This window comes from Salvelinus namaycush, unplaced genomic scaffold (assembly GCF_016432855.1).
Source record: "Salvelinus namaycush isolate Seneca unplaced genomic scaffold, SaNama_1.0 Scaffold3098, whole genome shotgun sequence".
Classification (NCBI taxonomy): domain Eukaryota; kingdom Metazoa; phylum Chordata; class Actinopteri; order Salmoniformes; family Salmonidae; genus Salvelinus; species Salvelinus namaycush.
The window spans coordinates 2,525-28,972 of record NW_024060006.1 but is presented as its reverse complement, the minus strand read 5'-3'; the positions used below and the strand labels follow the sequence as shown (position 1 = coordinate 28,972).

Sequence of the window (26,448 nt, the reverse complement as noted above, 5' to 3'; positions counted from 1 at the left end):
ACTGAGTGATGGGGTTTAATATGGCTGGATAGTTTATACACTGAGTGATGGGGTTTAATATGGCTGGATAGTTTATACACTGAGTGATGGGGTTTAATATGGCTGGATAGTTTATACACTGAGTGATGGGGTTTAATATAGCTGGATAGTTTATACACTGAGTGATGGGGTTTAATATGGCTGGATAGTTTATACACTGAGTGATGGGGTTTAATATGGCTGGATAGTTTATACACTGAGTGATGGGGTTTAATATGGCTAGATAGTTTATACACTGAGTGGACAAAACATTAGGAACACCTGTTCTTTTCATGACATAGACTGACCAGGTGAAAGCTGCGATCCCTTATTGATGTCACTTGTTAAATCCACTTTTAATCAGTGGCGTTGAGGGGAGGAGATCGGAGGGGTGCGACTTATTATTAGGAAGGGGTTCCTTGTGTTTGGTATATTCGGTGTATATGAAGGCGTTACGTACATTTTTCAATCATCCATACATTTACCTCCGTGTCCCATCTCTCCCACATCTCTCCTCCTTTCCCTCCCCATTACTCCTCCTACCCCCCCTCCATCTCTCCTCCTCTCCTCAGGTGCGGGGAAGTCTCTAGTAGGGGTAACGGCAGCCTGTACTGTCCGTAAGCGCTGTCTGGTTCTGGGGAACAGCTCTGTGTCAGTAGAACAGTGGAAGGCTCAGTTTAAGATGTGGTCGACCATCGATGACTCTCAGATCTGCCGCTTTACCTCCGATGCCAAGGACAAGGTAAGAGACACAGCAAATACCACTGAGCTTTTAAAATCCCCTTTTCACCTCGGGCCTTTCAACAGCCACTGTGTTTTAAGCTTTTAAAATCCCCCTTTTCACCTCGGGTCTTTCAACAGCCACTGTGTTTTGAGTTTTTAAAATCTCTCTTTTCACCTCGGTCTTTCAACAGCCACTGTGTTTTGTATAATGATCTCTTTTTACTGCTTCTTGTTTGCTTTGAATTATTTAACGTTATTGTTTTAGTTTAAAATGTGTTGCGATTTTTAAAATGCACTTTTGAAATGAAGTTTGATTTTGTTTTTGAAGCCGATTGGCTGCTCGGTGGCCATCAGTACATACAGCATGTTGGGACACACCACCAAGAGGTCTTGGGAGGCAGAGAGAGTGATGGAGTGGATGAGGTCCCAGGAGTGGGGTCTCATCATCCTGGACGAGGTGCACACCATCCCTGGTGAGTCTATATGGGGTCAGGGGTCATGGTTAAGTTAGGAGGGGTTAGGGTTAGTCCACACCATCCCTGGTGAGTATATGGGGTCATGGTTAAGTTAGGAGAGGTTAGGGTTAGTCCACACCATCCCTGGTGAGTCTATATGGGGTCAGGGGTCATGGTTAAGTTAGGAGGGGTTAGGGTTAGTCCACACCATCCCTGGTGAGTCTATATGGGGTCAGGGGTCATGGTTAAGTTAGGAGGGGTTAGGGTTAGACCCCACCGTCCCTGCTGAGTCTATATGGGGTCAGGGGTCATGGTTAAGTTAGGAGGGGTTAGGGTTAGACCCCACCATCCCTGCTGAGTCTATATGGGGTCAGGGGTCATGGTGAAGTTAGGAGGGGTTAGGGTTAGTCCACACCATCCCTGGTGAGTCTAAATGGGGTCATGGTTAAGTTAGGAGGGGTTAGGGTTAGACCCCACCATCCCTGCTGAGTCTATATGGGGTCAGGGGTCATGGTTAAGTTAGGAGAGGTTAGGGTTAGACCATACCATCCCTGGACTCTGTCTATCGCTCTGTGGTAAGGGGTCAGAGGTTAGGGGGTTGGGGTTAGGAGAGGTTAGGGGGTTGGGGTTAGGAGAGGTTAGGGTTACGAGGGGTTAGGATTATATCTGATATCTATATATCTGATTTCTATATATCTGATTTCTATATATCTGATTTCTATATATCTGATATCTATATATCTGATATATATATATATATCTGATTTCTATATATCTGATATCTATATATCTGATATCTATATATCTGATATCTATATATCTGATTTCTATATATCTGATATCTATATATCTGATTTCTATATATCTATATATCTGATTTCTATATATCTATATATCTGATTTCTATATATCTGATTTCTATATATCTGATATCTATATATCTGATTTCTATATATCTGATATCTATATATCTGATTTCTATATATCTGATATCTATATATCTGATTTCTATATATCTATATATCTGATTTCTATATATCTGATTTCTATAGATCTGATATCTATATATCTATATATCTGATATCTATATATCTATATATCTGATATCTATATATCTATATATCTGATTTCTATATATCTGATTTCTATATATCTGATTTCTATATATCTGATATCTATATATCTGATATCTATATATCTGATTTCTATATATCTGATATCTATATATCTGATTTCTATATATCTGATATCTATATATCTGATTTCTATATATCTGATATCTATATATCTGATATCTAGATATCTGATTTCTATATATCTGATTTCTATATATCTATATATCTGATTTCTATATATCTGATTTCTATATATCTATATATCTAGATATCTGATTTCTATATATCTGATATCTATATATCTATATATCTGATTTCTATATATCTGATATCTATATATCTATATATCTGATTTCTATATATCTGATTTCTATATATCTATATATCTGATTTCTATATATCTGATATCTATATATCTATATATCTGATATCTATATATCTATATATCTGATTTCTATATATCTGATTTCTATATATCTGATTTCTATATATCTGATTTCTATATCTGATTTCTATATATCTATATATCTGATTTCTATATATCTGATTTCTATATATCTGATTTCTATATATCTGATATCTATATATCTGATATCTATATCTGAGAGAGAAACAAATCTCAGGAATGTATTTAACCCCTTATTTTTGGCACTAAACAGTCTCCATATACAGTATATTCTTCAATCAATTTCTTTTCAACTGGTACCGGGGGACCTTGAGACGAGTCAAAACAACCGACATGTACATGTTCGTAACAGTCACACCTTTACACAGAGGGGTTGTGACGTGGGCGCTGGGAGTCGGGAAGCAAGTTCAGGGAGGGAATCATTTAATAAATCAACATTATACAAAACACGAACAACGCACAGACAATGAAACTGAAACAGAACCAATAACGCCTGGGGAAGGAACCGAAGGGAGTGACAGATGTAGGGAAGGTAATCAGACAGGTGATGGAGTCCAGGTGAGTCTGATGAGGCGCAGGTGCGCGTAACGACGGTGGCAGGTGCGCGTAACGACGGTGGCAGGTGCGCGTAACGACGGTGGCAGGTGCGCGTAACGACGGTGGCAGGTGCGCGTAACGACGGTGGCAGGTGCGCGTAACGACGGTGGCAGGTGCGCGTAACGACGGTGGCAGGTGCGCGTAACGACGGTGGCAGGTGCGCGTAACGACGGTTGCAGGTGCGCGTAACGACGGTTGCAGGTGCGCGTAACGACGGTGGCGGGCGCGTAACTACGGTGACTGGCGCGTAACGACGGTGACTGGCGCGTAACGACGGTGACGGGTGCGCGTAACGACGGTGACAGGTACGCATAACAGCGGTGGCGGGTGCACGTAACGACGGTGTCGGGTCCGCGTAACGACGGTGACCAAGACGCTTCTGTTGGTGAGAGTCTCGTCTTTCCACGGGGGGGGGGGGGGGGGGGGGGTCATAATAGTTTGTAGAACAAATTGTTCGGACGCGACAGACATGTTTATGAGAAGACAGGATTTTATTTTCGCACCTTTAGGAGTTTAACTGCCAGAAGACCAGAAAATCTGTTTCTCACTTCTGTGATGTTTCCAAAACATTTGTCTAATAATGTCTGCATTGTCTCCCCCCCCCTCCCCCCTCCCCCTCTCTCTGTAGCCAAGATGTTCCGTCGGGTTCTGACCATTGTCCAGGCCCACTGTAAACTGGGTCTGACCGCTACACTGGTCCGTGAGGACGACAAGATCGTCGATCTCAACTTCCTGATTGGGCCCAAGCTGTTCGAAGCAAACTGGATGGAGCTCCAGAACAACGGATACATCGCGAAGGTCCAGTGTGCCGAGGTTAGTCCGTCGTCCTGTACCCGTCCGTCGTCCTGTACCCGTCCGTCGTCCTGTACCCGTCCGTCGTCCTGTACCCGTCCGTCGTCCTGTACCCGTCCGTCGTCCTGTACCCGTCCATCATCCTGTACCTGTCCGTCATCCTGTACCCGTCCGTCATCCTGTACCCGTCCGTCGTCCTGTACCCGTCCGTCGTCCTGTACCCGTCCGTCGTCCTGCACCCGTCCATCATCCTGTACCTGTCCGTCGTCCTGTACCCGTCCATCCTCCTGTACCTGTCCGTCGTCCTGTACCCGTCCGTCGTCCTGTACCTGTCCGTCTTCCTGTACATGTCCGTCGTCCTGTACCTGTCCGTCGTCCTGTACCCGTCCATCATCCTGTACCTGTCCGTCGTCCTGCACCCGTCCATCATCCTGTACCCGTCCGTCGTCCTATACCCGTCCATCCTCCTGTACCTGTCCATCATCCTGTACCTGTCCGTCATCCTGTACCCGTCCGTCGTCCTGTACCCGTCCGTCGTCCTGTACCCGTCTGTGTGGGGATAAAACCTGGTGATGGGCAGGACACAATATACCTGGCGAATGGAATAGGATACCTCACGAGGTCTAGTCTAGGAGAGCTATATAGTATATTAGAAGGGTATTTGGGGACAGAGCTATATACTATATTAGAAGGGTATTTGGGGACAGAGCTATATACTATATTAGAAGGGTATATGGGGACAGAGCTATATACTATATTAGAAGGGTATATGGGGACAGAGCTATATACTATATTAGAAGGGTATTTGGGGACAGAGCTATATACTATATTAGAAGGGTATATGGGGACAGAGCTATATACTATATTAGAAGGGTATATGGGGACAGAGCTATATACTGTATTAGAAGGGTATATGGGGACAGAGCTATATAGTATATTAGAAGGGTATTTGGGGACAGAGCTATATAGTTTATTAGAAGGGTATTTGGGGACAGAGCTATATAGTTTATTAGAAGGGTATTTGGGGACAGAGCTATATACTATATTAGAAGGGTATTTGGGGACAGAGCTATATACTATATTAGAAGGGTATATGGGGACAGAGCTATATACTATATTAGAAGGGTATATGGGGACAGAGCTATATACTGTATTAGAAGGGTACATGGGGACAGAGCTATATAGTATATTAGAAGGGTATTTGGGGACAGAGCTATATACTATATTAGAAGGGTATATGGGGACAGAGCTATATACTATATTAGAAGGGTATTTGGGGACAGAGCTATATACTATATTAGAAGGGTATATGGGGACAGCTATATACTATATTAGAAGGGTACATGGGGACAGAGCTATATACTATATTAGAAGGGTATTTGGGGACAGAGCTATATACTGTATTAGAAGGGTATATGGGGACAGAGCTATATAGTATATTAGAAGGGTATTTGGGGACAGAGCTATATACTATATTAGAAGGGTATTTGGGGACAGAGCTATATAGTATATTAGAAGGGTATATGGGGACAGAGCTATATAGTATATTAGAAGGGTATTTGGGGACAGAGCTATATACTATATTAGAAGGGTATTTGGGGACAGAGCTATATAGTATATTAGAAGGGTATTTGGGGACAAAGCTATATACTATATTAGAAGGGTATTTGGGGACAGAGCTATATACTATATTAGAAGGGTATTTGGGGACAGAGCTATATACTATATTAGAAGGGTATTTGGGGACAGAGATATATACTATGTTAGAAGGGTATATGGGGACAGAGCTATATACTATATTAGAAGGGTATATGGGGACAGAGCTATATACTATATTAGAAGGGTATTTGGGGACAGAGCTATATACTATATTAGAAGGGTATTTGGGGACAGAGCTATATAGTACATTAGAAGGGTACATGGGGACAGAGCTATATAGTATATTAGAAGGGTATTTGGGGACAGAGCTATATAGTATATTAGAAGGGTATATGGGAACAGAGCTATATACTATGTTAGAAGGGTATATGGGGACAGAGCTATATACTATATTAGAAGGGTATATGGGGACAGAGCTATATACTATATTAGAAGGGTATTTGGGGACAGAGCTATATACTATATTAGAAGGGTATTTGGGGACAGAGCTATATAGTACATTAGAAGGGTACATGGGGACAGAGCTATATAGTATATTAGAAGGGTATTTGGGGACAGAGCTATATAGTATATTAGAAGGGTATATGGGAACAGAGCTATATACTATATTAGAAGGGTATTTGGGGACAGAGCTATATACTATATTAGAAGGGTATTTGGGGACAGAGCTATATACTATATTAGAAGGGTATTTGGGGACAGAGCTATATACTATATTAGAAGGGTATATGGGGACAGAGCTATATACTATATTAGAAGGGTACATGGGGACAGAGCTATATACTATATTAGAAGGGTACATGGGGACAGAGCTATATAGTATATTAGAAGGGTATTTGGGGACAGAGCTATATACTATATTAGAAGGGTATATGGGGACAGAGCTATATACTATATTAGAAGGGTATTTGGGGACAGAGCTATATACTATATTAGAAGGGTATATGGGGACAGCTATATACTATATTAGAAGGGTACATGGGGACAGAGCTATATACTATATTAGAAGGGTATTTGGGGACAGAGCTATATACTGTATTAGAAGGGTATATGGGGACAGAGCTATATAGTATATTAGAAGGGTATTTGGGGACAGAGCTATATACTATATTAGAAGGGTATTTGGGGACAGAGCTATATACTATATTAGAAGGGTATTTGGGGACAGAGCTATATAGTATATTAGAAGGGTATTTGGGGACAGAGCTATATAGTATGTTAGAAGGGTATATGGGGACAGAGCTATATACTATATTAGAAGGGTATATGGGGACAGAGCTATATACTATATTAGAAGGGTATTTGGGGACAGAGCTATATACTATATTAGAAGGGTATTTGGGGACAGAGCTATATAGTACATTAGAAGGGTACATGGGGACAGAGCTATATAGTATATTAGAAGGGTATTTGGGGACAGAGCTATATAGTACATTAGAAGGGTATTTGGGGACAGAGCTATATAGTACATTAGAAGGGTATTTGGGGACAGAGCTATATAGTATATTAGAAGGGTACATGGGGACAGAGCTATATAGTACATTAGAAGGGTACATGGGGACAGAGCTATATAGTATATTAGAAGGGTATTTGGGGACAGAGCTATATAGTATATTAGAAGGGTATTTGGGGACAGCTATATAGTATATTAGAAGGGTATTTGGGGACAGAGCTATATAGTATATTAGAAGGGTATTTGGGGACAGCTATATAGTATATTAGAAGGGTATATGGGAACAGAGCTATATACTATATTAGAAGGGTATTTGGGGACAGAGCTATATACTATATTAGAAGGGTATATGGGGACAGCTATATACTATATTAGAAGGGTACATGGGGACAGAGCTATATACTGTATTAGAAGGGTATATGGGGACAGAGCTATATAGTATATTAGAAGGGTATTTGGGGACAGAGCTATATAGTTTATTAGAAGGGTATTTGGGGACAGAGCTATATAGTATATTAGAAGGGTATATGGGGACAGAGCTATATACTATATTAGAAGGGTATTTGGGGATAGAGCTATATACTATATTAGAAGGGTATTTGGGGACAGAGCTATATAGTATATTAGAAGGGTATATGGGGACAGAGCTATATACTATATTAGAAGGGTATTTGGGGACAGAGCTATATACTATATTAGAAGGGTATTTGGGGACAGAGCTATATAGTATATTAGAAGGGTATTTGGGGACAAAGCTATATACTATATTAGAAGGGTATTTGGGGACAGAGCTATATACTATATTAGAAGGGTATTTGGGGACAGAGCTATATAGTATGTTAGAAGGGTATATGGGGACAGAGCTATATACTATATTAGAAGGGTATATGGGGACAGAGCTATATACTATATTAGAAGGGTATTTGGGGACAGAGCTATATACTATATTAGAAGGGTATTTGGGGACAGAGCTATATAGTACATTAGAAGGGTACATGGGGACAGAGCTATATAGTATAGTAGAAGGGTATTTGGGGACAGAGCTATATAGTACATTAGAAGGGTATTTGGGGACAGAGCTATATAGTACATTAGAAGGGTATATGGGGACAGAGATATATACTATATTAGAAGGGTACTTGGGGACAGAGCTATATAGTATATTAGAAGGGTACATGGGGACAGAGATATATACTATATTAGAAGGGTACTTGGGGACAGAGCTATATAGTATATTAGAAGGGTACATGGGGACAAAGCTATATAGTATATTAGAAGGGTATTTGGGGACAGAGCTATATAGTACATTAGAAGGGTATTTGGGGACAGAGCTATTGACCAGGTTTTGTGTAAGCCCCAACGTGATCTAGGAAGTGTTCGGTGTTTCTATCTTAAACCTCGTTAGTTCATCAAAATGAGAAGGGTGAAGTAATCAGGATTACTGTACGTGATCTTGAGAATAATCCAGACTTTCTTTTTCTGAGAAGTCTGAAGCTTATTCTTTGTGAATTGGTGTGAACTGCTGTACCATAAAGGACACGCTAAGTGGTAATCACCCGCCTGCCAGTGGCTGTAGTTCAGGGGTGGGCAACTCCAGTCCTCCACGGCCTGATTTGGTGTCAGACTTGTTCTCCATCCGTAGCAAACACAGCTGATCAATCAAATGTAATTCTAAACTGAACATCAGGATTAGGTGATTATCGGAGTCAGGTGTGTTAGCTGGGGCCCTGGGGGCAAAGCTGTGACACCAACCAGGCCCTCGAGGACTGGAGTTGTCCATCTCTGCTTTGGTGTTTCCAGACATCTAGCTTTCCGAGACAGAATCTGGACCTTTTGGTTCACTTTGAGACTCACTCCAGTCTCCTTGTCACCTCATGTGTCACCTGATTATACTGGAACAACAGGCACATCTCAATAGGTGGTCTTGGTATGACATGGAACAAGTGGGGGGGGGGGGGGGGGGGGGGGGGGGGGCTGTCCTCTTTCCACCTCTATTGGTCCTCAAGTGGGGGGGTCTCCTCTTTAGATCTCTATTGGTCCTCAAGGGGGGGCTGTACTCTTTCCACCTCTATTGGTCCTCAGGGGGGGGGGGGGGGGGGGCTGTCCTCTTTCCACCTCTATTGGTCCTCAAGGGGGGGGTCCTCTTTAGATCTCTATTGGTCCTCAAGGGGGGAGGGGCTGTCCTCTTTAGATCTCTATTGGTCCTCAAGGGGGGTGTCCTCTTTCCACCTCTATTGGTCCTCAAGGGGGGTGGTCCTCTTTTTAGATCTCTATTGGTCCTCAAGGGGGGAGGGGCTGTCCTCTTTAGATCTCTATTGGTCCTCAAGGGGGGGGGGGGGGGGGTCCTCTTTAGATCTCTATTGGTCCTCAAGGGGGGGTGTCCCCTTTAGATCTCTATTGGTCTTCAAGGGGGGGGGGGGGTGTCCTCTTTAGATCTCTATTGGTCCTCAAGGGGGGGGGGGGGTGTCCTCTTTAGATCTCTATTGGTCCTCAAGGGGGGGTCCTCTTTAGATCTCTATTGGTCTTCATGGGGGGGGGGGGGGGTGTCCTCTTTAGATCTCTATTGGTCCTCAAGGGGGGGGGGGGGGGTGTCCTCTTTAGATCTCTATTGGTCTTCAAGGGGGGGGGGTGTCCTCTTTAGATCTCTATTGGTCCTCAAGGGGGGGGGGTGTCCTCTTTAGATCTCTATTGGTCCTCAAGGGGGGGGGGGTCCTCTTTAGATCTCTATTGGTCTTCAAGGGGGGGGTGTCCTCTTTGAGGACCAATAGAGGTGGAAAGAGGACACCCCCCCCTCCTTGAGGACCAATAGAGGTGGAAAGAGGACAGCCCCCCCCCCCCCCCCCACTTGTTCCATGTCATACCAAGACCACCTATTGAGATGTGCCTGTTGTTCCAGTATAATCAGGTGACACATGAGGTGACAAGGAGACTGGAGTGAGTCTCAAAGTGAACCAAAAGGTCAAGATTCTGGCTAGGAAAGCTAGATGTCTGGAAACACCAAAGCAGAGATGGGCAACTCCAGTCCTCGAGGGCCTGATTGGTGTCACAGCTTTGCCCCCAGGGCCCCAGCTAACACACCTGACTCCGATAATCACCTAATCCTGATGTTCAGTTTAGAATTAAATTTGATTAAATCAGCTGTGGTTGCTACGGATGGAGAACAAGTGTGACATCAATCAGGCCCTGGTGGACTGGAGTTGCCCACCCCTGAACTACAGCCACTGGCAGGCGGGTGATTACCACTTACACGGAGCGTACACATCACTAGCAGGGTTCATCCTGAGGTCAGTGTCCCAGACGACATCACTAGCAGGTTTCATCCTGAGGTCACCGTCCCAGACGACATCACTAGCAGGGTTCATCCTGAGGTCACCGTCCCAGACGACATCACTAGCAGGGTTCATCCTGAGGTCAGCGTCCCAGACGACATCACTAGCAGGGTTCATCCTGAGGTCAGCGTCCCAGACGACATCACTAGCAGGGTTCATCCTAGAGGTCAGCGTCCCAGACGACATCACTAGCAGGGTTCATCCTAGAGGTCACCGTCCCAGACGACATCACTAGCAGGGTTCATCCTGAGGTCAGCGTCCCAGCGATGACATCACTAGCAGGGTTCATCCTGAGGTCAGCGTCCCAGACGACATCACTAGCAGGGTTCATCCTGAGATCAGCGTCCCAGCGATGACATCACTAGTACACGGAACCCAAACCGGCTGCGCGCGTGCGCCATCGTGCATAAATGTATTTTGCCCCCCCCCCCCCCCCCCCCCCCCCCACACCAAACACGATCACGGCGCGCAGGTTAAAATATCAAAACAAACTCTGAACCAATGACATTAATTTGGGGACAGGTCGAAAAGCATTAAACATGTATGGCAATTTAGCTAGTTAGCTTGCTGTTGCTAGCTAATTTGTCCTATTTAGCTAGCTTGCTGTTGCTAGCTAATTTGTCCTATTTAGCTAGCTTGCTGTTGCTAGCTAATTTGTCCTATTTAGCTAGCTTGCTGTTGCTAGCTAATTTGTCCTATTTAGCTAGCTTGCTGTTGCTAGCTAATTTGTCCTATTTAGCTAGCTTGCTGTTGCTAGCTAATTTGTTCTATTTAGCTAGCTTGCTGTTGCTAGCTAATTTGTCCTGGGATATAAACATTGAGTTGTTATTTTACCTGAAATGCACAAGGTCCTCTACTCCACCAATTTATCTACACATAAAACGGTCAACCGAATCGTTTCTAGTCATCTCTCCTTCTTCCAGGCTTTTTCTTCTCTTGACTTTATTTTGCGATTGGCAACTTTCATTTCATTCGAGGGAGTTTTTCCTAGCCACCGTGCTTCTACACCTGCATTGCTTGCTGTTTGGGGTTTTAGGCTGGGTTTCTGTACAGCACTTCGAGATATTAGCTGATGTACGAAGGGCTATATAAAATAAACTTGATTTGATTTCATAAATTAGGTGCATTACCGCCTCTGGCCTCGTTCATCTTTCAGTCACCCACGTGGGTATAACCAATGAGGAGATGGCACATGGGTACCTGCTTCTATAAACCAATGAGGAGATGGGAGAGGCAGGACTTGCATCGCGATCTGCGTCAGAAATAGAACTGACTTCTATTTTAGCCCTTGGCAACGCAGATGCTTGCTGGCGCGCGCGCGAGCAGTGTGGGTGCAATAATTGAATAATATAGATTTCTAAATTTATTTTGCAACGCTCGCGCACGGTGTAGTCAGCCTGTTAGTGTGTGCTTTATGGTACAGCAGTTCACACCAGTTCACAAAGAATAAGCTTCAGACTTCTCAGGAAAAAAAGTTAGGATTATTCTTAAACTCAAGTACAGTAATCCTGATTACTTCAGCCCTCTCTCTCAGTTTGATGAACTAATGAGGTTTAAGAAAGAAACACAGAACACTTCCTAGATCACATTGGGGCTTACCCAAAACCTGGTCAATAGCTCTGTCCCCAAATACCCTTCTAATATAGTCTATAGCTCTGTCCCCAAATACCCTTCTAATATAGTATATACCTCTGTCCCCAAATACCCTTCTGTGGTATATAGCTCTGTCCCCATATACCCTTCTAATATAGTATATAGCTCTGTCCCCATATACCCTTCTAATATAGTATATACAGTTGAAGTCGGATGTTTACATACACCTTAGCCAAATACATTTCAACTCAGTTTTTCACAATTCCTGACATTTAATCCTAGTAGAAATTCCCTGTCTTAGGTCAGTTAGGATCACCACTTTATTTTAAGAATGTGAAATGTCAGAATAATAGTAGAGTGATTTATTTCAGCTTTTATTTCTTTCATCACATTCCCAGTGGGTCAGAAGTTTACATACACTCGAACAATTTAAAGGCAATGCTACCAAATACTAATTAACTTGGGTCAAACGTGTCGGGTAGCCTTCCACAAGCTTCCCACAATAAGTTGGGTGAATTTTGGCCCATTCCTCCTGACAGAGCTGGTGTAACAGAGTCAGGATTGTAGGCCTCCTTGCTCGTACATGCTTTTTCAGTTCTGTCCCCAAATACCCTTCTAATATAGTCTATAGCTCTGTCCCCAAATACCCTTCTAATATAGTATATACCTCTGTCCCCAAATACCCTTCTGTGGTATATAGCTCTGTCCCCATATACCCTTCTAATATAGTATATAGCTCTGTCCCCAAATACCCTTCTAATATAGTATATAGCTCTGTCCCCAAATACCCTTCTAATATAGTATATAGCTCTGTCCCCAAATACCCTTCTAATATTATATATAGCTCTGTCCCCAAATACCCTTCTAATATACTATATAGCTCTGTCCCCATGTACCCTTCTAATATAGTATATAGCTCTGTCCCCAAATACCCTTCTAATATAGTATATAGCTCTGTCCCCAAATACCCTTCTAATATAGTATATAGCTCTATCCCCAAATACCCTTCTAATATAGTCTATAGCTCTGTTCCACCTCTATTGGTCCTCAAGTGGGGGGGTGTCCTCTTTAGATCTCTATTGGTCCTCAAGGGGGGGCTGTACTCTTTCCACCTCTATTGGTCCTCAAGGGGGGGGGGGCTGTCCTCTTTCCACCTCTATTGGTCCTCAAGTGGGGGGGTCTCCTCTTTAGATCTCTATTGGTCTTCAAGGGGGGGGGGGGTGTCCTCTTTCCACCTCTATTGGTCCTCAAGGGGGGGGGGGCTGTCCTCTTTCCACCTCTATTGGTCCTCAAGGGGGGAGGGGCTGTCCTCTTTAGATCTCTATTGGTCCTCAAGGGGGGTGTCCTCTTTCCACCTCTATTGGTCCTCAAGGGGGGTGGTCCTCTTTAGATCTCTATTGGTCCTCAAGGGGGGAGGGGCTGTCCTCTTTAGATCTCTATTGGTCCTCAAGGGGGGTGTCCTCTTTCCACCTCTATTGGTCCTCAAGGGGGGTGGTCCTCTTTAGATCTCTATTGGTCCTCAAGGGGGGGGGGGTCCTCTTTAGATCTCTACTGGTCCTCAAGGGGGGGTGTCCTCTTTAGATCTCTATTGGTCTTCAAGGGGGGGGGGGTGTCCTCTTTAGATCTCTATTGGTCCTCAAGGGGGGGGGTGTCCTCTTTAGATCTCTATTGGTCCTCAAGGGGGGGGGGTCCTCTTTAGATCTCTATTGGTCCTCAAGGGGGGGGGGGTGTCCTCTTTAGATCTCTATTGGTCTTCAAGGGGGAGGGGTGTCCTCTTTAGATCTCTATTGGTCCTCAAGGGGGGGTGTCCTCTTTAGATCTCTATTGGTCCTCAAGGGGGGGGGGTGTCCTCTTTGAGGACCAATAGAGGTGGAAAGAGGACAGCCCCCCCCCCCCCCCCCCACTTGTTCCATGTCATACCAAGACCACCTATTGAGATGTGCCTGTTGTTCCAGTATAATCAGGTGACACATGAGGTGACAAGGAGACTGGAGTGAGTCTCAAAGTGAACCAAAAGGTCAAGATTCTGGCTAGGAAAGCTAGATGTCTGGAAACACCAAAGCAGAGGTGGGCAACTCCAGTCCTCGAGGGCCTGATTGGTGTCACAGCTTTGCCCCCAGGGCCCCAGCTAACACACCTGACTCCGATAATCACCTAATCATGATGTTCAGTTTAGAATGAAATTTGATTAAATCAGCTGTGTTTGCTACGGATGGAGAACAAGTGTGACATCAATCAGGCCCTGGTGGACTGGAGTTGCCCACCCCTGAACTACAGCCACTGGCAGGCGGGTGATTACCACTTACACGGAGCGTACACATCACTAGCAGGGTTCATCCTGAGGTCAGTGTCCCAGACGACATCACTAGCAGGTTTCATCCTGAGGTCACCGTCCCAGACGACATCACTAGCAGGGTTCATCCTGAGGTCACCGTCCCAGACGACATCACTAGCAGGTTTCATCCTGAGGTCACCGTCCCAGACGACATCACTAGCAGGGTTCATCCTGAGGTCACCGTCCCAGACGACATCACTAGCAGGGTTCATCCTGAGGTCAGCGTCCCAGACGACATCACTAGCAGGGTTCATTCTGAGGTCACCGTCCCAGACGACATCACTAGCAGGGTTCATTCTGAGGTCACCGTCCCAGACGACATCACTAGCAGGGTTCATCCTGAGGTCAGCGTCCCAGACGACATCACTAGCAGGGTTCATCCTGAGGTCAGCGTCCCAGACGACATCACTAGCAGGGTTCATCCTGAGGTCAGCGTCCCAGACGACATCACTAGCAGGGTTCATCCTGAGGTCAGCGTCCCAGACGACATCACTAGCAGGGTTCATCCTGAGGTCAGCGTCCCAGCGATGACATCACTAGTACACGGAACCCAAACCGGCTGCGCGCGTGCGCCATCGTGCATAAATGTATTTTGCCCCCCCCCCCCCACACCAAACACGATCACGGCGCGCAGGTTAAAATATCAAAACAAACTCTGAACCAATGACATTAATTTGGGGACAGGTCGAAAAGCATTAAACATGTATGGTAATTTAGCTAGTTAGCTTGCTGTTGCTAGCTAATTTGTCCTATTTAGCTAGCTTGCTGTTGCTAGCTAATTTGTTCTATTTAGCTAGCTTGCTGTTGCTAGCTAATTTGTCCTGGGATATAAACATTGAGTTGTTATTTTACCTGAAATGCACAAGGTCCTCTACTCCACCAATTTATCTACACATAAAACGGTCAACCGAATCGTTTCTAGTCATCTCTCCTTCTTCCAGGCTTTTTCTTCTCTTGACTTTATTTTGCGATTGGCAACTTTCATTTCATTCGAGGGAGTTTTTCCTAGCCACCGTGCTTCTACACCTGCATTGCTTGCTGTTTGGGGTTTTAGGCTGGGTTTCTGTACAGCACTTCGAGATATTAGCTGATGTACGAAGGGCTATATAAAATAAACTTGATTTGATTTCATAAATTAGGTGCATTACCGCCTCTGGCCTCGTTCATCTTTCAGTCACCCACGTGGGTATAACCAATGAGGAGATGGCACATGGGTACCTGCTTCTATAAACCAATGAGGAGATGGGAGAGGCAGGACTTGCATCGCGATCTGCGTCAGAAATAGAACTGACTTCTATTTTAGCCCTTGGCAACGCAGATGCTTGCTGGCGCGCGCGCGAGCAGTGTGGGTGCAATAATGGAATAATATTGATTTCAAAAAAAAAATTTGCAACGCTCGCGCACGGTGTAGTCAGCCTGTTAGTGTGTGCTTTATGGTACAGCAGTTCACACCAGTTCACAAAGAATAAGCTTCAGACTTCTCAGGAAAAAAAGTTAGGATTATTCTTAAACTCAAGTACAGTAATCCTGATTACTTCAGCCCTCTCTCTCAGTTTGATGAACTAATGAGGTTTAAGAAAGAAACACAGAACACTTCCTAGATCACATTGGGGCTTACCCAAAACCTGGTCAATAGCTCTGTCCCCAAATACCCTTCTAATATAGTCTATAGCTCTGTCCCCAAATACCCTTCTAATATAGTATATACCTCTGTCCCCAAATACCCTTCTGTGGTATATAGCTCTGTCCCCATATACCCTTCTAATATAGTATATAGCTCTGTCCCCATATACCCTTCTAATATAGTATATACAGTTGAAGTCGGAAGTTTACATACACCTTAGCCAAATACATTTCAACTCAGTTTTTCACAATTCCTGACATTTAATCCTAGTAGAAATTCCCTGTCTTAGGTCAGTTAGGATCACCACTTTATTTTAAGAATGTGACATGTCAGAATAATAGTAGAGTGATTTATTTCAGCTTTTATTTCTTTCATCACATTCCCAGTGGGTCAGAAGTTTACATACACTCGAACAATTTAAAGGCAATGCTACCAAATACTAATTAACTTGGGTCAAACGTGTCGGGTAGCCTTCCACAAGCTTCCCACAATAAGTTGGGTGAATTTTGGCCCATTCCTCCTGACAGAGCTGGTGTAACAGAGTCAGGATTGTAGGCCTCCTTGCTCGTACATGCTTTTTCAGTTCTGCCCACAAATTCTTTATGGGATTGAGGTCAGGGCTTTATGATGGCCACTCCAATATCTTGACTTTGTTGTCCTTAAGCCCTTCTGCCACAACTTTGGAAGTATGCTTGGGGCCATTGTCCATTTGGAAGACCCATTTGCGACCAAGCTTTAACTTCCTGACTGATGTCTTGAGATGTTGCTTCAATATATCCACATAATTTTCCTTCCACATGATGCCATCTATTTTGTGAAGTGCACCAGTCCCTCCTGCAGCAAAGCACCCCCACAACATGATGCTGCCACCCCCGTGCTTCACGGTTGGGATGGTGTTCTTCGGCTTGCAAGCATCCCCTTTTTTCCTCCAAACATAACGATGGTCATTATGGCCAAACAGTTCTATTTTTGTTTCATCAGACCAGAGGACATTTCTCCAAAAAGTACGATCTTTGTCCCCATGTGCAGTTGCAAACCGTAGTCTGCCTTTTTTATGGCGGTTTTGGAGCAGTGGCTTCTTCCTTGCTGAGCGGCATTTCAGGTTTTGTCGATATAGGACTCGTTTTACTGTGGATATAGATACTTTTGTACCTGTTTCCTCCAGCATCTTCACAAGGTCCTTTGCTGTTGTTCTGGGATTGATTTGCACTTTTCGCACCAAAGTACGTTCATCTCTATGAGACAGCATGCGTCTCCTTCCTGAGCGCTATGACGGCTGGTCCCATGGTGTTTATACTTGCGTACACATTTTTTTCTGAGGTCTTGGCAACAAAAAAAACTACTTTTTCAGCAAACTCCTAGGTCTTCTGATAATACTTAACCCATGCGAATCAACATTTTTATTTTTTATTTATTTAACCTCTACCGCTTCTCTCTCCCGGATCCGGGATCCTCCTCATCAAAAAAGCTGACTAGCATAGCCTAGCCTAACGGGACAGGGATATCATATAATATAATTTCATGAAATCACAAGTTCAATACAGCAAATGAAAGATAAACATCTTGTGAATCCAGCCATCATTTCCGATTTTTAAAATGTTTTACAGCGAAAACACTATGTATTTATATTAGCTAACCACAACGCCATGTTTTCCCCATGTTTCCACCGCATAGGTAGCTTTCACAAAACCCAGAAATAGAGAGAAAATTAATCACTAACCTTGAACAACTTCATCAGATGACAGTCTTATAACATCATGTTATACAATACATTTATGTTTTGTTCGAAAATGTGCATATTTGAGGTATAAATCGTAGTTTTACATTGCAGCCAACATCACAAATAGCACCAAAGCAGCCAGAATAATTAGAGAGCAACGTGAAATACATAAATACTCATCATAAAACATTTATGAAAAATACATGGTGTACAGCAAATGAAAGATAAACATCTTGTGAATCCAGTCAATATTTCCGATTTGTTTTTAAGTGTTTTACAGCGAAAACACAATGTAGAATTATATTAGCTTACCACAATAGCCAAACACACAAAGCTATTTATTCACCGCCAACATAGCTTTCACATAAAACAGCAATAGAGATAAAATTAATCACTAACCTTGAACAACTTCATCAGATGACAGTCTTATGACATCATGTTATACAATACATTTATGTTTTGTTCGAAAATGTGCATATTTAGAGCTGCACATCGTGGTTATACATTGTGAATACGTAGCAACAATTCACCAAAATCTCCGGAGATATTTTGGACAGTCACCTAATCTAACCAAAGAACTCATAAACTTTACATAAAAATACTTGTTGTATGGCAAATGAAAGATACACTGGTTCTTAATGCAACCGCTGTGTTAGATTTTTAAAAATAACTTCACTACAACATACAGCATGCATTATTGTGAGACAGCGCTCACCTATTCTCCGCCGTGTTGGAGCCAACATATTACACAGAAATACGAAATAACATCATAAATTTTCTCTTACTTTTGCTGATCTTCCATCAGAATGTTGTGCAAGGAGTCCTAGGTCCAGAATAAATCGTTGTTTGGTTTTAGAATGTCCATTTCTTCTGTCGAATTAGCAACTTTGGCTAGCCATGCGGAGCTCACGTGTCCAAGAAATGTTTGCGCATGGAACGAAAAATTCCAAATAAACGTCGAATAAACTGGTCAAACCTGGTTGAAAATCCTACTTTATGATGTTCTTCTCATATGAATCCAATAAAATCAGAGCCGGAGCAATTCGTCGTGTATACCGAACGCTTTTCAGAAGACAATGTGAGGTTCCCCGGCGCGCAGATGAAAACTGACAAAAGAGCGGACCTGTCACTCCAAAAGCTCTTATTCGGCCTCACATCAAGCTAGACACCCCATTCAACCTTCTACTGCCTGTTGACATCTAGTGGAAGTGTATATGGATCTAGTGTATGCAGTGCATACAGATCCATAAATAAAAGCCAGTTGAATAGGCAGGCCCTGACACAGAGCCTCATTTTCAGAATTTTCACTTCCTGTATGGAAGTTTGCTGCCAAATGAGTTCTGTTTTACTCACAGATATAATTCAAACAGTTTTAGAAACTTCAGAGTGTTTTCTATCCAATAGTAATAATAATATGCATATTGTATGATCTAGAACAGAGTACGAGGCCGTTTAATTTGGCTACGATTTTTTCCAAAGTGAAAACAGCGCCCCCCTATTAAGAAGAAGTTATTTAACTAGGCAAGTCAGTTAAGAACTAATTCTTAATTACAATGACGGCCTAGGAACAGTGGGTTAACTGCCTTGTTCAGGGGCAGAATGACGGATTTTGTCCTTCTCAGCTCGGGGATTCGATCTGGAAACCTTTCGGTTACTGGTCCGACGCTCTAACCACTAGGCTTCCTGCTGGTTACTGGCCCAATGTAGCCTATTTCAGATGAATGATTTGTTTGGTCACAACTTCCTACGGTTTCTTCGTTTCCTTTTATAAGGTTTAAGCGGAAGATATTGTACCAAATGCGTCCGTTAAACGTCGGCATACAGTTCGTGGTTCTTTATTGACGTGTTATTTACGTAAGACAATATTAGACATTACCTCGACAAATTGCAACATCAATCAATCAATCAAATGTATTTATAAAGCCCTTCTGAGATCAGCCGGTGTCACAAAGTGTTTATCCAGAAGCCCAGCCTAAAGCCCCAAACAGAAAGCAATGCAGGTGTAAAAGCACGGCCCGGTATCACCTGATATATCTTCACATCTACAACAGTCTCCAGGCTTCCGTAAAAAAAAAAAACGTCAAATTTTTTGAATGAGAAGAAAATAATAACATTTAAAACTATATAGTCGTCTAGATAAACGCTGGACGTAATAATGACATGACCAACGTTTCCATAGTGATACTAGTCCCCTCCCAGTAGGGTTTAAGCCAATAGGAAGCTGTTGGTGGCTAGGTAGTCATGATGGTATGAGGGAACCAGGTTGGGAATCGAACCAGGACACCGGGGTTAACACCTCTACTCTTTACCTGTAGCTCCAGCAGACAGTCGACACACAAAGCCTCATGTTACTAACGTGTTGTTGATGTCTACGTCCCTCCCTAATTGATGAAATGTTGAATTGTAAACGTCTGCTTGAAAACTAATTTAAAAGAGGAGGGAAGTAAGATCAGGTGAAACCAGGCTGGATAGGATGACGTAAGGTTTTGGGTCAAGCCAGATCAGGTCTAGTTAATTACTTCATTAGGATTCCCATTATCTACTGCACATGCTGCAGCTACTCTTGCTGGGGTCAAGATTCCCCGCTGGGCATCAATGACTTAACCTCTCTACTGTTAGAAAGCCTGATCAACTAAGAATACCTAAGAGTGAATTAAGCTATTTTGAAAACGCAATTAAGGGAATTAACTGGAATGATCTCTTGTCCTATGCAGACGTGGAAGCTGATAGTCAAGTTTTTCTATCCACAATCCAGACTACATTAAATGGTTTCCTAAAGAAAATCAAATCCAACCTGGCCAAAAGAGCACTCTTCCTTGGCTAAATGGAGAAATCTGGAAATTGATGAAAGAACGAGATTATTATCTAAAAATAGCCCTAAGATCCAAATTAGAGCATGACAGACGTAGGTTTACCATGTTGAGAAATAAGGTGATGAAAGAAATCAGACAGGCCAAGGCAAACTTTTTTATTAACATAATTGGTGAAGCAAAGGGAAATTCTAAACTGATCTGGGAGAATCTAAAAAAGTTAACAGGGAAAGACCATAGTAACACTGCAAAAAGACTAGAAATCATGGTGAATAACAATCTAACACAGGATGCAGTCGAAATAGCAATAGCCTTCAATTCCTACTTTAGTGACTCTGTCAGGGTACTGACACAGAACCCCTCCACTGGTTTCTTGGGCTCAGTGCTAGTAAATGATGCTCAACCTGTCTTCATCATAAGGGAGGTTTCTGAGTCAAAGGTGGACAAGGTGATTAGCTCACTAAAGAACTCTAAAGCCAAAGATGTGTTTGGGATGGACTCTACCTTTCTTAAAAACTACAAAGAGTCACTCATTGGCCCCATTACTAAGGTCACCAACACATCTATTGGTCTCGGGGTGTTTCCAAGGGTATGGAAGTCGGCCATAATAACAGCCATCTTTAAATCAGGCGACCCTGCTGACGTGAGTAACTACAGGCCCATTAGTATACTACCTGTGGTGTCAAAGGTTGTTGAAAAGTGTGTAGCAGAACAACTGCCCACCTCAACAACAGTCCCTTCACATTACATTCCATGCAGTTTGGCTTCAGAGCGAAACACTCCACAGAAACGGCCAACTGCTTTCTTCTGGAAAATGTGAAGTCCAAGATGGACAAAGGGGGCGTTGTTGGGGCTGTGTTTCTGGACCTAAGGAAGGCTTTTGATACTGTTAACCATGAGATTCTCATCACAAAATTGTCCAAGTTCAACTTTTCCCCCGATGCCTTGAGATGGATGAAATCATACCTTGAAGGCAGAACTCAGTGTGTCAGAGTGAGCAATGAGCTGTCGCCCACTCTTAGCTATGATGTGGGTGTGCCCCAAGGGTCAATACTGGGGCCCCTCCTGTTCAGCCTGTACATTAATGATCTGCCTTCTGTCTGTACTGGGTCTGAAGTTCAAATGTATGCAGATGATACAGTGATATATGTGCATGCAAAGAGCAAACAACAAGCTGCACAAGAACTCACTGCTGTAATGGTCCAGGTTACAAAGTGGCTCAGTGACTCGTGTTTGCATCTCAATGTGAAAAAAACTGTTTGCATGTTCTTCACAAAGAGGGCAACAGATGCTACTGAGCCAGATGTCTATGTGTCAGGGGAGAAGCTCCAGGTGGTATCTGATTTTAAGTACCTTGGCATCATACTTGATTCCAACCTCTCTTTTAAAAAGCATGTGAAAAAGGTAATTCAAATAACCAAATTCAACCTAGCTAATTTCCGATTTATACGAAATTGTTTGACTACAGAGGTAGCAAAACTGTACTTCAAATCTATGATACTCCCTCACTTAACATACTGCTTGACTAGTTGGGCCCAAGCTTGCTGTACAACAGTAAGACCCATTCAGTCTGTCTACAAACAGGCTCTCAAAGTGCTTGATAGGAAGCCCAATAGCCATCATCACTGTTACATCCTCAGAAAGCATGAGCTCCTGAGTTGGGAAAATCTTGTGCAATACACCGACGCATGTCTTGTATTCAAGATCCTAAATGGCCTGGCTCCCCCTCCACTCAGTATTTTTGTTAAACAGAAAACCCAAACATATGGCAGCAGATCCACAAGGTCTGCCATGAGAGGTGACTGTATAGTTCCCTTAAGGAAAAGCACCTTTAGTAAATCCGCTTTCTCTGTGAGAGCTTCCCATGTCTGGAATACACTGCCATCAGACACACATAACTGCACCACCTATCACACTTTCACAAAATGCTTGAAGACATGGCTAAAGGTCAATCAGATTTGTGAACATGGTCCCTAGCTGTGTGTTGCCGCTTTCCATGTCTGTTGTCTGTAACTTATGAGGTGTGGAAACACTTTGTTGCTTTTATGAATTTTGTCTTGCTGCTTTTTGTTCTATGTTGCTCTGTCTGTATGCTACGTCTTTCTTGTCCTATGTTGCTCTGTCTGTATGCTACGTCTTGTTCCATGCTGCTATTGTCTATATTGTAATTGTTTTTAATAACCTGCCCAGGGACTGCGGTTGAAAATTAGCCGGCTGGCTAAAACCGGCACTTTTACTGAAACGTTGATTAATGTGCACTGTCCCTGTAAAAATAAAATAAACTCAAACTCAAACTCAAACTCAAACTCAAACTTGATAGCAGACGCTTCCTGTGACGTTGTTTTCCCTTTATGCCGATGATTCTACGCTTCCTGTTTCCCACAAGACAAAACATACGGCAGTGGCTTCTTCACGTTCTTCATGTCAGTTCAACCCCCTGAGTCCAGAGTCTCTTCATGTCAGTTAAACCCCCCGAGTCCAGAGTCTCTTCATGTCAGTTAAACCCCCTGAGTCCAGAGTCTCTTCATGTCAGTTAAACCCCCCGAGTCCAGAGTCTCTTCATGTCAGTTAAACCCCCCCGAGTCCAGAGTCTCTTCATGTCAGTTAAACCCCCTGAGTCCAGAGTCTCTTCATGTCAGTTAAACCCCCTGAGTCCAGAGTCTCTTCATGTCAGTTAAACCCCCTGAGTCCAGAGTCTCTTCATGTTGCTAGATCGAATCCCAGAGCTGACAAGGAAAAAATCCGTCATTCTGCCCCTGATCAAGGCAGTTGACCCACTCTTCCTAGACCAGTTAACCCACTAGACCAGTTAACCCACTGTTCCTAGACCAGTTAACCCACTGTTCCTAGACCAGTTAACCCACTGTTCCTAGACCAGTTAACCCACTGTTCCTAGACCAGTTAACCCACTGTTCCTAGACCAGTTAACCCACTGTTCCTAGACCTGTTAACCCACTGTTCCTAGACCTGTTAACCCACTGTTCCTAGACCTGTTAACCCACTGTTCCTAGACCAGATAACCCACTGTTCCTAGACCAGATAACCCACTGTTCCTAGACCAGATAACCCACTGTTCCTAGACCAGTTAACCCACTGTTCCTAGACCAGTTAACCCACTGTTCCTAGACCAGTTAACCCACTGTTCCTAGACCAGTTAACCCACTGTTCCTAGACCAGTTAACCCACTGTTCCTAGACCAGTTAACCCACTGTTCCTAGACCAGATAACCCACTGTTCCTAGACCAGTTAACCCACTAGACCAGTTAACCCACTGTTCCTAGACCAGTTAACCCACTGTTCCTAGACCAGTTAACCCACTGTTCCTAGACCAGTTAACCCACTGTTCCCAGACCAGTTAACCCACTGTTCCTAGACCAGTTAACCCACTGTTCCTAGACCAGTTAACCCACTGTTCCTAGACCAGTTAACCCACTGTTCCCAGACCAGTTAACCCACTGTTCCTAGACCAGTTAACCCACTGTTCCTAGACCAGTTAACCCACTGTTCCTAGACCAGATAACCCACTGTTCCTAGACCAGATAACCCACTGTTCCTAGACCAGATAACCCACTGTTCCTAGACCAGTTAACCCACTGTTCCTAGACCAGTTAACCCACTGTTCCTAGACCAGATAACCCACTGTTCCTAGACCAGTTAACCCACTAGACCAGTTAACCCACTGTTCCTAGACCAGTTAACCCACTGTTCCTAGACCAGTTAACCCACTGTTCCTAGACCAGTTAACCCACTGTTCCCAGACCAGTTAACCCACTGTTCCTAGACCAGTTAACCCACTGTTCCTAGACCAGTTAACCCACTGTTCCTAGACCAGATAACCCACTGTTCCTAGACCAGTTAACCCACTAGACCAGTTAACCCACTGTTCCTAGACCAGTTAACCCACTGTTCCTAGACCAGTTAACCCACTGTTCCTAGACCAGTTAACCCACTGTTCCCAGACCAGTTAACCCACTGTTCCTAGACCAGTTAACCCACTGTTCCTAGACCAGTTAACCCACTGTTCCTAGACCAGTTAACCCACTGTTCCCAGACCAGTTAACCCACTGTTCCCAGACCAGTTAACCCACTGTTCCTAGACCAGTTAACCCACTGTTCCTAGACCAGTTAACCCACTGTTCCCAGACCAGTTAACCCACTGTTCCTAGACCAGTTAACCCACTGTTCCTAGACCAGTTAACCCACTGTTCCCAGACCAGTTAACCCACTGTTCCTAGACCAGTTAACCCACTGTTCCTAGACCAGTTAACCCACTGTTCCTACGCCGTCATTGTAAATAAGAATGTGTTCTTAACTGGCTAGTTAAATAAAGGTAAAATTTAAAAAAATGATTCGCATGAGATAATTATTATCAGAGGACCCAGTGGTTGGCTGAAAAACGGTGTTTTTTTAAATAAATAACAATCTTTATTTTTACCAGGTTTTAGTCTCATTGAGATTTAAAACCATATTTCCTAAGAGACACCTGACCAGGAAATCAACACACATTTCCAGACACAATGACAATATCAAACACAAACATTTTAAATCCCACATTTACAGGCAATACTTATTTGGGGGACTTGTATCTAGGGGTCAAAACATTGATAGCCCCCCCCCACTTCACTTTATTGTCCACCATAGATTTGACCCTTGAACTCATTGAAGGAGCTCCTGTAATTGAATGTCCTTTTTTGTAGCTCGTTCCAAGTGGAAGAGAACTGGAATGTTTTTTTTTTTTTACCAACTATGTACAGGGTCATAGGTCACAGTCAATAAGATACAGCCCTGTGAGCGTAGCCAATAGTTGTAATTTCTCTGCTAGATAATGATGTAGGGTACAGCAAGTTAAACAGGGATCTGTCTCCGCATGGCCTTTATACAGAGCTTTCAGAAAGTAGTCATACCTCTTGACTTATTACACATTTTTTGTTGCAGCCTGAATTTCAAGTTGATTTAAAAATAAATTAATAATTCACAATTCCCTATAATGGCAAAGCAAAAAAAAAAAATATTTTTATTTTTACATTTTTGCAAAAACTGTAATCTTTTGTTTCACCGAGTCGTTGCTGAACGACGACACGGATACTGGCTGGGTTTTCCGTGTATCGGCAGAACAGTTACAGTTGAAGTCGTAAGTTTACATACACTTAGGTTGGAGTCATTAAAACTCGTTTTCAACCACTCCACAACTTTCTTGTTAACAAACTATAGTTTTGGCAAGTCGGTTAGGACATCTACTTTGTGCATGACACAAGTCATTTTTCAAACAATTGTTTACAGACTTATAATTCACTTAATCACAATTCCAGTGGATCAGAAGTTTACATACACTAAGTTGACTTGTGCCCTTTAAACAGCTTGGAAAAGACCAGAAAATGATGTCATGGCTTTAGAAGCTTCTGATAGGCTAATTGACATCATTTGAGTCAATTGGAGGTGTACCTGTGGATGTATTTCAAGGCCTACCTTCAAACTCAGTGCCGCTTTGCTTGACATCACGGGAAAATCTAAAGAAATCAGCCAAGACCTCAGAAAAAAATTAATAAATACTTACTACTTACATACTTACACGGAAATGTGTAGTTTCATCTCAGACTGTATTCGTCCTTCTTCTAGGTGTGGTGTCCGATGTCTCCGGAGTTCTACCGAGAATACGTGGCCATCAAGACGAAGAGACGTATCCTCCTCTACACCATGAACCCCAACAAGTTCAGAGCCTGTCAGTTCCTCATCAAGTTCCACGAGAGACGTAACGACAAGATCATGGTGTTCGCTGACAACGTCTTCGCTCTGAAGGAGTACGCTATCCGCCTCAACAA

At 43.3% G+C, this 26,448-nt stretch overlaps 1 protein-coding gene across 1 annotated transcript; it reads left to right on the top strand.

Moving 5' to 3' along the window:
• Positions 1-392: 392 nt before the first annotated feature.
• Positions 393-26,448, top strand: ercc3 (excision repair cross-complementation group 3; the record flags this gene model as incomplete). Its single annotated transcript, XM_038985242.1, has 4 exons — positions 393-760; positions 1,070-1,214; positions 3,943-4,127; positions 26,246-26,448. Coding segments are annotated over 4 exons (901 nt in total), but the record flags the coding sequence as incomplete, so codon positions are not given.